At 43.0% G+C, this 12,670-nt stretch overlaps 1 protein-coding gene across 1 annotated transcript in view; it reads right to left on the reverse strand.

The window, feature by feature from the left end:
* SMARCC1 (SWI/SNF related, matrix associated, actin dependent regulator of chromatin subfamily c member 1) overlaps positions 1-12,670 on the reverse strand; it is a 147,336-nt gene that overhangs the window by 102,499 nt on the left and 32,167 nt on the right. The window contains exons 8-10 of the mRNA XM_045004886.1: positions 11,834-11,909; positions 2,630-2,755; positions 1,751-1,869 (exon numbers count right to left, since the gene is read on the reverse strand). Coding sequence (XP_044860821.1) covers positions 1,751-1,869; positions 2,630-2,755; positions 11,834-11,909 — 321 coding nt within the window. The remainder of the gene's footprint in view (positions 1-1,750; positions 1,870-2,629; positions 2,756-11,833; positions 11,910-12,670) is intronic.

The following is a 12,670-nucleotide window of genomic DNA, read 5'->3' on the forward strand; positions in this document are numbered from 1 at the left end:
CACCCCCCCGGAGCACTGCTTTACCGCATTATATCCGAATTAGTGTTAATATCGGGTCGCGTTATATTGAGGTAGAGGTGTATTTCATGTTATAGCAGTCTCAGATGATGACCCATCACATGGTTAATTTTAAGAACACTTTCCCTGCATATTCACAAAACGCAAAGAAGGTACCAATGTGAGATTTCTAAGGATGGCTACAGCACTTGACCCAAGGTTTAAGAATCTGAAGTGCCATCCAAACTGAGAGGGATGAGGTGTGGAGCATGCTTTCAGAAATCTTAAAATAGCAACACTCCAATGCAGAAACTACAGAACCCAAACAACCAAAAAAGAAAACCAGCCTTCTGCTGGTGGCATCTGACTTAGATTATGAAAATGAACATGCATCAGTCTGCACTGCTTTGGACTGTTATCGAGCAGAACCTGTTATCAGCATGGACGTGTCCCCACTGGAATGGTGGATGAAGCATGAAGGGACATATAATCTTTAGCACATCTGGCAAATAAATATCTTGCAACGCCAGCTGCAACAGTGCCATGCGAACTCCTGTTCTCACTTTCAGGTGACACTGTGAACAAGCAGCAGGCAGCATTATCTCCTGCACATGTAAACAAACTTGTCTGTCTGAGCAACTGGCTGAACAAGAAGTAGGACTGAGTGGACTTGTAGGCTCTAAAGTTGTACAATGTTTTATTTTTGAATGCAGTTATTTTTTGTACATAAATCTACGTTTGTAAGTTCAACTTTCATGATAAAGATTGCACTACAGTACTTGTATTAGGTGAATTGAAAAATACTATTCCTTTTGTTTTTCACAGTGCAAATATTGGTAATAAAAATTAATATAAAATGAGAACTGTACACTTTGTATTCTGTGGTGTAAGTGAAATCAATATATTTGAAAATGTAGAAAACATCCAAATAAATGGTATTCTATTACTGTTTAACAGTGTGATTAATCGCGTGTTCTGTTCATTCCCTCTGGGGCACCTGGCATTGGCCAGTCGGAAGCCAGGATACTGAGCTGAATGGACCTTTGGTCTGATGCAGGATGGCCACTCTTACATTCTTTACCTTGTAAAAACCCTTTCAGGCCTTCATAGATCAAAGCAACATAGAAGGGCAAAAATACAATAAAAATAATTTGCAGCTCACTAATAATCAGCAAGGGCTGGTCTGTATTAACAAAGTTGTATCAGTGTAGCTAACTGGATTAAAAATTCTCTCGTTATCCAGGTGCAAACTCCTCGTTGTAGACATTTAAATTTTTTTGAACATTAAACAACTTAAATTGGTTCAGTTTAATTCAGTAATTTACAAGTGTAAACTAAAATGATGTAAGCAAAGTTTAAACCTTTATAAATGCATCTATGTACGTAAGGGATTTGCACTAGTGTAACTAGATCAATCTAGGAACCCCGGAAATACTTTTCTAATATGGACAAATCCTAATTCTGACTGTTAATGATATCTGTATCTCAATGGTGGAGTTCTCATTAGGTTTAGAATAAATAACTGCACCAGACTTTGCTCCATCTGAAGGCAACACATTCCCCTTGGGTGATCAAAGAAATTCAATGTACAGCATTAAAAATTCATACATTCCAATTGCAAACACATGGTTACATTAACAAGAGTCTGATGTGGGGGGACAAACGGAGGAAACTGACTTGTTTCAAGAGCTCTCTCTGCTCCAGTTTCAGCCTGAGCAAAGTTCATCTTTGGTTGTCTGATCCTGACACTCACCCTTTCTTTCCAGTCTTTTTCCTCGATTCCACGGGAGTGGGGGGAGGAGAAGGCGAATGCTTTCTTTTTCTGGTACTCGCTGCTGCTTTCCTGTCTCTTCTCTCAGGGCTACGGACAGGCTGTTAGAGACGCGAAGTTTTCAGTCAGTACCAATTACCACAGCTCACTGAAACTAAGCAGACTGCAGACCTCTCCTAATACGCCCTGCACCCAGGGTGCTGAAACAACAACACTGCAGCAGCAATCAAGTTCAGCTTCAGAATACCCACATCGCAATATGAAAAATGGCCTGTACCATTTCTACAATTCTTTAACTGCTGGCATGGCTATCTGCCACAGAAACGAGCTTTTAAAACACAGCAGGGTACAAATACAAACCTTTGACTTGTCTGAAGCACTGAGCACACTCACAATGGGGAACGTTTGGCATTTAACCTTGAGCTCTGAGTAACTTCTAGGAATAGCTAATGTTTTCAGTGTTTTCCCCAGTTATAGTGACAAGTGTGGGTTAGTGGTCTCAACATGTACTTCAGGCCAAAGAAATTTGGAAATTAAGATCTTAAATTGCTTCTGTATCAATTTAGCCCCAATTTAAGTTTGTGGGAGGAAAAGAAAAAGCAAAGTAGGCTCCCACATTTATATTTTTTGGGAGAAAAACGACACACCCTGCTGGATCAAAGGGAAACACCAATGGCATCCATTTTCCAAAAGGGTGCGATACACATGCATTTACATGTGGCCTTGTTACCATTAGCTCCCGAGAGATGAGCACCTAATTTAGCAGCTTCGATTCCCAAGAAGTCTGGCTTACATGGCAGTAAAGAACATAATTAACACTGCTAAAACAACAAGTCATCCACCAACAGAGAAATACCATACCTCTTCATTCTTCATAGAGATTCGCTGGCGAAAACTCACTGGCTTCTTGTTCTCATCCACCTCATAATCCTCTTCATTCATCCATTCATTGAATACATCTGTGTCCAGAATCCATTTGGCATGAACCTAACAGCAAATCCAACAAATATTGATGTCAGTAAACAGACTCCCACTAATGCCAAGGTTTCTGCACTAGCTTTACACTTGAACACAAGCCTCCATGACCAATCCAGTAAGATTTTAAGGAAAGGGAGTACTATAATTTGGTTATCAAACTGGAGGTTTTGGAAAGCATTTATTGGTTTCCTATGTACCAAATGTAAGACACAATAACTGCATAAAGTAATGCAACAAGGTAATTATGCCAAGTAACAAGTCTATTGATTTCCTCCTTATTTCTGCTGCTTAGTTATTCTAAGTCTTTTGTGCTGGCAGGCGAGCGTTCTTGTTGGGACAATGCTGTACGAGCATGTCATTTTGAGACTAAAGATACAAAACTGCATTCTGTACAAAACCTTTAAGGTATAATAGGGAACATCTTGGTGGTCACAATCCAGTTCCCAGTGGATAGTTGTCCCCATCTCACACACAAAAATAATGCTCACAACTGGTGTCTTTGTTGGCAGTCTCAACAGAAAGCTCAAGGACTGAACTTCCCTCTCATTCTCAGTCGCTCTCTGTACTAAAGTCACATGAATATATAGTTCATTCCAACATGGACAGTGATTAATGAAATTGACATTTATGGAGTAGAGATTTGGGAAAGAAATCTCTACCAACTGAGCAGCACTAAAAGCCTTGTAAGATCCTGAAAGGGACACATCAATGCAACTGGTTCCTGTTATCAAGCCTTATTAGGATTTTCCCATGCAGTTCTAAAGATTGCATAGTTTCCTGTAGCTACAAATCAATAAGTTTTTGTTATGGACAATGATTCATATTTCTTAAAAAGCTAGCTGAAAAGAGAAAAAATGACTAAATATATGTAATGTCAACATTCCTGGACAATGCCATCTTTTGACCGGCAGTTTCAGTAATACAGGCTCATCTATTCGCCCTTTCTGAACTACACCTTAACATCAAATACTAGTGATCCTTTGACCTCTACATGCAAGTGCTCTAGTGGGCAACCATTTCTGTCAATTAAGGGTTTTCATGAAATTCAAATGGTTTTGTGTGTCAAGCAATAGTCAGAACACATCACCCCTGCCTTCATCCTGTTTGAAAGCAACACTGGCTCCACCCAGGTCCAGGATTCCAGAAGCCTAGAAGATAACCAAGAGATACTCTGCCATGGCCAAAGAAGCAAAGGGGAGGGGAGGAAGCAGAATCAGAAGTGAAAGAGTTTTCAGCTAGCTATGGAAGACTGTCTAGAAAACTTGGACCAGATACTGATTTACTTGGATAACCTTTTTGAATGGGTTTCTAGTTTAAATATGTGAGTAATAAAAATGGGCTTGAGTTTGACTTTAATATTTAAAACACGTTTTATAGAGCTATTTATAAAATCAATTCCACCCCTCTCCAATCATCCCACCAAAAATTAATTTTCTTCACTTGATCTGACCACAAAGACCTCCTCCTGCATTGATGCTAAACAAATTGGTAACAAAACACAACAGCAGGAAATCATCTTCTCTATGTATAAATGAATAAGCAGCATAATTGCAATCTTTTATTACAATTGTTTCCTTATCTTGTTTTCTTTCAATGAACTAAATCAAGAGAAACCAATGTGCCACAAACAGACCTCTAATCATGTAAAGGACCTAAAGAAGGCTGCTATCGTTGTTTTGAGCCCTTCCAAGTTCAATAGACCAGAAAGTGTTGACTTAGTTTTCATACCTAACAGCAGCAATGGTCAGAGTTCCAGTTAAATCATAAACCTTTTAACAAATGGTTTTCCTAAAGCAGTTCCTACAACAGCAAGCCTTCATAATTCTGTACAAAAATTCAGTTATTGCAGTACTTTCTGCTTTTATTACACCTTTCATCGAAGGATGTCGAACCATTTTACAAAAAAAATTGCTAATTATTTCCAGCTGTTTGAGATGTGTTGCTCATGTGCATTCCACGTTACGTGTGTGAACACCATGTGCACTGTTGCTGGAGATTTTTCCCTTAGTGGTATCCATCAGACTGGCTCTAGTGCCCTCTGGAGCTGTGGGCATATGCGCTGGGTAAGGGGTGCTGCTGGCCACATACCCTCTCAGTTTCTTCTTGACGGTAACTCCGACAGAGGGGTAGACCGGTGGGTCATGGAATGGACATGAGCAACACATAGAATCATTATAGAATCATAGAACTGGAAAGGACCTCTAGAGGTCATCTAGTCCAGTCCCCTGCACTCATGGCAGGACTAATTATCTAGACCATTCCTGACAAGTGTTCATCTAACCTGCTCTTAAAAATCTCCAATGATGGAGATTCCACAACCTCCCTAGGCAATTTATTCCAGTGCTTAACCACCCTGACAGTTAGGAAGTTTTTCCTAATGTCCAACCTAAACCTCCCTTGCTGCAATTTAAGCCCTTTGCTTCTTGTCCTATCCTCAGAGGTTAAGAAGAACAATTCTTCTCCCTCCTCCTCGTAACAATCTTTTATGTACTTGAAAACTGTTATGTCCCCTCTCAGTCTTCTCTTTTCCAGACTAAACAAACCCAAGTTTTTCAATCTTCCCTAAGAGGTCATGTTTTCTAGACTTTGAGTCATTTTTGTTGCTCTTCTCTGGACTTTCTCCAATTTCTCCACATCTTTCCTGAAGGGAAGAGCGGTGAATTGGTAGTGGTGCTGACCTCGAGATAAACCTGAGAAATCTTCTGTGACCACGGAAGATAAAGATGCAAATTTTCACATTTCTAAGTCAAGGATGGTGCAACAGTCTCCTGGATCCAGGAAGACCATGCGGAACCTGTTTCTTGAGGTATCTGTTGAGATGATGCAGGTCCAGGATGGTCCAGATTCCCCCTTTGGGATTAGGAAATATCAGGAGTAAAAAACTCTTTCCTCTCAAATCTTGTGGAACACCCCCCTGCCTCCCATTTGTAGGAAGGACTGCACCTTCTGAGAAGGATCCCTGAAGAGGGACTGGGAAGGAGGGTCAGAGGGAGAGATGGATGAAAACTGAAGGGTACAGCCAATTGTCACTGTACTTAGAACACAACAGTCCGATGTTATGGTTATGTATGACCATGCTGGGCTAAAGTGTGAAAGATGGTCCAAAAGTAAAAAGCGGAACAGATCCAAAATGATGAATGGTACCAAATCCTTGTGTGCACCTTCAAAACACCTGCTTGGGCCCCCCAAAGTGCCTCTGAGACCCTGAGGTGGACGAGAATGGTTGGCGCCATTTATAATCGTTCCCTTTTCCTTTGTAGAGCTCTTATCTTGGAGGCACCAAGAAACAAGGAGGCTGCTGGGGCCTGAAGTGCTTCCTGGAAGCCAGCAAAGCATAAAGGCTGAAGGATTGTAGGGTGCCCTTGAGGAGCCTTCGAAGGGGAGGCCCTAGATGGACTGTTGGACCTTGTGAGGAAGCCCCGAGGGCTGGAGCCAAGAACACCACCTCACGGTGACAGTGGAGGCCATTGTCCTGATTGTCACATTAGCTGCATTCAGAGCCACCTGGAGAGAGGTCGTAGCCACATTTTTACCCTCTTCCAAGAGGGCAGCAAACTCTTGCCTTGCATCTTGGGGCAGGGAGTCTTTAAATTTAGCCAATGAGTCCCACAGATTATAACCATCTCCCCAGCAAAGCTTGCTGGTTAGAGATAGGTAGTTGAAGGCTACTTATCTAACTAACTTCTCTTCCAAAAAGGTTGCGCTCAAGTGGCCTTGCCTGTCCCTCGTTTGCTGCAGATGCCAACAGAGACCCTGGAGGAAGGTGCAAGTACAAGTATTTGAAACCACTCACTGGCACATAATACTTTTTCTCTGCCCTCCGTGAGGTGGGGGGGCAGAGAAGGAGTTTTCCATAGGGTCTTGACCCATTCAATCGCCACCTCATTGATGTGTAAGGTCACCTTGGAGGAAGCTGCTGCATCCAGGACCTCAGTAAGGCTGTGGGATGTCTAAGTTCCTCAATTTCCAGACTCAGGTTTGCAGCTACCCATTTCAAAAGGTCCTGATGGGCCCCAAAATCGCCCTACAGAATCAGGCTGTCACAGCCTCGTGTGGAGAGGATGAGGAGGAAGTTTGCACAAGAGAAGGGGTTCCCTCTTCTGCCTCAGTAATGTCCTACCAGAGTTGGGGTCTGATGCTGAGTGAGGAGGAGTGGTAGCATGCCTCCCAGAAACCACCAAGTAGGAGCAATGGGAGGGAGGACCCAGTGCCAGGGGAAATCCCCAGGGGTTCCAGTACAGCAACTGTATTGGCCAGTGACCCACTGGCCAGGTGCCGGCAGGAGGACTGGTACTGAAGTCCGATGGTGCATAGGATGGATACCTGTGGTGAGCCTTAGGTTGCACATATGGATCCCCTTCGGACTCAGAAGAGGGGTCTCTCTCGGAGACCACGGAGGAGTGGTAGCCGATTTTGCCACCACGTGATACCAAGGTTCCTGGGACCGGCAGTGGACCAGAGATGGTTGGGACACTTGGATCAGGATGCCAGAAAGGAGCCCGACGCCCCCGTTCCTTCTTGCTTCTGAACACTGGAGCTGGAGGATGTCCCAGCAGAGCTGGGGGCGGGGGGGGGGGAAGAGAACAGGAGAGAAAGTAGGACTGCTTGAAAAGCCACTGAGATCGACGGAACAGCCAAGGTGGCTTATGGTTGTTGGCGGAGGGTCCCGCACCAGACTCATCGCTCTAGGCGGAGTTGACAATGCCATCGTGAGCCCAGGAATGGAAGTGTGGCCTGGCATGGGTCTCACTGTGCTGCCTTCCCCCCCACTTGTCTTTCTTCTTCACTGGTGAGCATCCTCTGTCAGTGCGCTGCTTTTTGTGCTTTTTCTGCTTTTTCCTTGGCACCAGAGAGAATAAATAGTGCCAGAAAGAGCTCGGTGCCAGAGCACCACATTACCCCAATGCCGAAGTGCTTGGTGTCGGATCAGAGCAGCTCTGCTCTGAATCTGGACTGAGGACAGCTTCCATGAAAATAGCCTTCAGCCTAATGTCTCTGCCCTTTTTAGTGCATGGTCTGAAGTCCCAACCGATCTGGCACTTGTCCTTCATGTGAGTCTTCCCCTAAGCACTTCAAGTAGTTGGAGTACGGATCACTCGTGGGCACTGGTTTGCCATAGAAGGCATAAGGTTTGAAGCCCGGGGATCATGGCGTGCCTGGCCCCTGGGGTGACTGAGTACCTTGACAGAATCTATTTACACTATGTACAATAATATTAATTACAAAAACTATACACACTAAACCAGGGGTTGGCAACCTTTCAGAAGTGGTGTGCTGAGTCTTCATTTATTCACTAATTTAAGGTTTTGCATGCCAGTAATACATTCTAAAAACATTAAGGTCTCTTTCTATAAGTCTAAAATATATAATTAAACTGTTGTATATAAAGTAAATAAAGTTTGTAAAATGTTTAAGAAGCTTAATTTAAAATTAAATTAAAATGCAGAACCCTCCGGACCGGTGGCCAGGACCCTGGCAGTGAGAGTGCCACTGAAAATCAGCTCGTGTGCCGCCTTCAGCATATATGCCATAGGTTGCCTACCCCTGCACTAAACTATGGTAACTAAGAACAAAGAGCGAGAGTCCAAACCACTGGGAAGAAAGCCTTGCCAAAGCAAAAAGGGTCGGTCTAGCAACTGTCACAGGCAGTAAGAATGAACAGAGGGTTTGTGGCCGGCAGCACTCCTTATACTGGCGCATAAGCGCATGGCTCCAGAGGGTGCTAGAGCCAGCCTGACCGATACGACTAAGGGAGAAATCTCTGGCAATGGTGCACACAGCGTATACATACCGAACAATGAAATGGACATGAGCAAGCACTCAAAGAAAAATCAATCTCAACACACCTGTGAGGTAAGTGATATAAGGATCACATCGCCATCACTGAAATACAGCTCCCTTTTGGATGAGACAAATTAGTTATCAGAGAACCTTGCAATGCTACATAATCGTGAGAAGTGAAAGTGCAAGGCAATGGAGGGGGTGGGTGGGAGAGGTGTTAAAAATCAGCAGACCTGGAATTTGCCTCTATTACACCAAATGCCCCAGGGGCACTGGTTCAGGTACTACAGAAAGTGGTGTGGGGATTCAAAAAGCACTCTGTTGCCGGCTTAAAGAGCCCGAGGCGGAGCAACAGCAGGGTTTGTTGCCCGGTGTGCGTTGCACTAATTATTACACCGGGGTGGAGAAGCAAAACCAGGTTTATTTGAGCCCAAATAGGTGCCAGGGAGAAAAGCATTTTTAAATTCTGCACCCCGATACAAGCGGTTTTTTTTTTTTATACACAACTTCAGCTAAGCATTCCCATCACCCCCACACTCCTCCTCTCCCCCCACCTTTCATTCCCATGCAGCAAATACACTTTGCAATAGCAATCACATGAAGCAGTTAAGTCATACTTGGCAAAAAACCACCTTAGCTCGTTAGCAACTTTTCTGTGATCAGTTATCTGTACTTTTCCACCGTGGGGGCTACGTTTTCATGCATATAACTTTAATTACAGCACCTGCTTTCCGCCTATCTTATTTAATATTGGCTACATCTAGTATCAAGCAACCTTGCCACTGCCAGTAATTAGCACATAACACAAAAGGTTACAAAAGTTTAATAAGGCTAACAAAAGCACTTTACATAAAGGTACTTTGGGTCACATAGGCCCAAAGTCACAACTTTGGTTTACTCAGGCCTAGTGGCACCAACAACTCTTCTCTCAGTACTGAATGTGTGTGTTTTCAGAAAGAGTCTGGATAGCCATCTGTCTTGGATGGTTTAGACACAACAAACCCTGCATCTTGGTAAGGGGTTAGACTACATGACTATGGTTCTATGAATGCCCAATATGCTGCTAAAGGAGCTGTACTACTGGAATTGCCAACTTTCAGAGGAGACACTATGATGGGATGAAACAGATAGGAAAGCGTTATGAACTGCTTGCCTGTCACATAACTCAGGTGGGATTGAAGAAAGGGGTGTGTCATTCTTTCAAGACCAAGAGGCCAGGGGAAAGACCTCTGGGTCTGCAACCTGCTTTGATCAGGGGAATTTATTTGTTTTGTGTTACTTCATATTTTGTTTTGGTTTTTTTTAAACAAAGTTATGCCCTTAGGCAAGGGCCTGAAACAGACTCCAGCGTGGCGCTGATCTTTCCTGGGCTGGAGAGATACTGATTAACTGTGGCGATTAAAAAATACCATGGCACTTTTTCAGAGTCTCTATGCCAAAGGGACCCACTATATTAATCTAATCTGACCTCCTGTATAACACAGGCTGCAGAACTTCCCCAAAATAATTCATAGAGCAGATCTTTCAGAAAAATATCAAATCTTGATTTAAAAATGGTCAGTGATGGAAAATCCACCACAACCCCTGGTAAACTGTTCTAACAGTTAGTTTACTCTGTTATAAATGTATGCCTCATTTCCAGTCTGAATTTCTTTAGCTTCAACTTCCAGCCACTGGATTGTGTTATAACCTTTTTTTGCGAGATTGAGCCCATTATTAAATATTTGTCCCCCATGTAGGGACTTACAGACTAATCAAAGTCACCCCTTAAATTTTCTCTTTGTTAAACTAATTAGATGAGCTCCTTGCGTCTATCACTACAAGGCATGTTTTCTAATTCTTTAATCATTCTTGTGGCTCTTCTCTGAACCCTCTCCAATTTATCAGCATCCTTCTTTAATTGTGGACACCAGAATGGTACACAGCATTCCAACAGTGGTTGCACCAATGTCAAATACAAAGGTAAAATAAGCTCTCTGCTCCTAATCAGGATTCCTGTTTATGCAACCAAGGATTGCATTAGCCTGGGGTGGCCAACTTGTGGCTCCGGAGCCACATGCGGCTCTTCAGAAGTTAATATGCGGCTCCTTGTAGAGGCACCGACTCCGAGGCCGGAGCTACAGGCGCCAACTTTCCAGTGTGCTGGGGGGGCGGGGGGTGTGTGCTCACTGCTCAACCTCTGGCTCTGCCACAAGCCCTGCCCCACTCCACCACTTCTCGCACCCTCCCGAGACTACCATGCCCTCACTCCTCCCCCTCCTCTCCAGAACCTCCTGCCTGCCATGGGATCGGGAGGTGTGGGGAGGTGCTGATTGATGGGGCTGCTGGTGGATGGGAGGGGGGGGTGGGATGAAGCTTATGTATTACTGTGGCTGCTGACGTATTACTGTGGCTCTTTGGCAATGTACATTGGTAAATTCTGGCTCCCTTTCAGGCTCAGGTTGGTCACCCCTACATTAACCTTGCACAGCACTGGGAGCACACATTCAGGTAATTATCTACCACAACGGCCAAATCTTTCTCCAAGTCACTGCTTCCCAGGATGATAATCATACTCCTGGTGGATTTAACATTTACATTACAGCAATGCCCAGGGACCAACCAAACCAGGGTCCAATCGTAAGGATGCTACCTTCATGTTCTAGGCAGATCACACTTTGTATATTACAGTCTAAGTTCTCCCTGATATTTGATCACCAATGGTATTTTTCCACATTCAGTCCTAAATGGTTGTATAATGATGCTATGCCCAACTAAACAGTTGCCAGGTTCCATCTCAGCAATGGCTGAAATTCAGTGGTGAGTAAAGGGATTCTGATAGTACTCTGAATGAGGCCTAATTAAATCTAAAAGATTATCCTTGGCATAACAGGGATGAATTATTTCTTCTTTCCCATTCTTTATAATCACCAGAAGCAACATTTGGGTCATCTCCAAACCAAAGAAATGTGAGTTTTTATATGTTAAATTGTGATACTAAAAATATTGATTTTTTCCATGTAAGTGGGAAAGACTGCATGCACATGCATCTGTCGTTAGATGTTTGGCTGCGTGCGTGTGCTCTTTTTGCGTGCTGTACTGACTCTGGCCAGAGAGCCCATACAGCAGGCTCTGATCGAATTGCTTAATAAATCCACAGACTCAGTTTTTAGCCTCAGGCTCATACCAGGCCTTTAACACAAGGCCTTATATCTCAGACCCTCTTTCTACTACAGCATCATCCTTCCAAAATACCCTCCATAAAAGCACCTCAGGATACAACATACTTAAATAGCACTTCAGAACAATTTTTTTAAAGGCTCTCACCTTCCATGGTTTTTCTGGAATTGGAGCATCTTCAATTTCAGCTTCAATGTCAGTAGCATGAACCCAAGTATCATAGCTAAAAGGGAAATCAGAAGAGAAAAAATGAATTGGTCCTCTTGGTTGTTCATCCCAAAGATCACTGGAAAGAGCGTTTGTTGAGCCATCAAAGCATGTTCAAATCATACCACTACGACAGAATGGTTTCAAGTTATTTTCTATCAAAAGAAAATTTGCTGGTTTCTCTCAGAGGAATGTTTGAAAAAATGCAGTGGAAAAGGAGTGGTTCAATCCAGCTGATGCAATACAGAAATTCACATTTCTGAATTAGAGATTTATAAAAGCTCACAACAGTGAAATTATATATTTTCTGATAATTCCAGGTTTCAGTGGTGTTTAAGGAATTCCTGAGTGAATTCCTATTTCTCTGCACCATTAATTTATTAAGTTGCCCCTATGTTTCTTAACCTTATCTATTTTAATTAAGATTCATTAGACTCTGAAAATAAAGGGCAGCAATACAATCTTTCCCACAAGCCTCTAGTTCTACAGAATCCATCTGACCATTATTTTCTTGTTTCACCAAATTACGTGCCATCCCAAAAAATGGCCGCTTGCAACAGTTCAACCAAAAAAAAAAAAGTCAGATAACTTTGTAATCAACACTAGGCATGTGATAAAGAGCCCAAGCAGGCCACAGCATTTCTCTGCTCTCACTTTAATTGGCTGGATTGCTCCGATTTTTATATGGATACAGTTGGTATACAGAACTGAATATAACTGGTGTAAAAATAAAAAAAGTGTACTAAAAATGCTTTATTGAAAAATGAAGATGTAATT

The sequence above is a fragment of the Mauremys mutica genome, chromosome 2, assembly GCF_020497125.1.
Source record: "Mauremys mutica isolate MM-2020 ecotype Southern chromosome 2, ASM2049712v1, whole genome shotgun sequence".
NCBI lineage: Eukaryota > Metazoa > Chordata > Testudines > Geoemydidae > Mauremys > Mauremys mutica.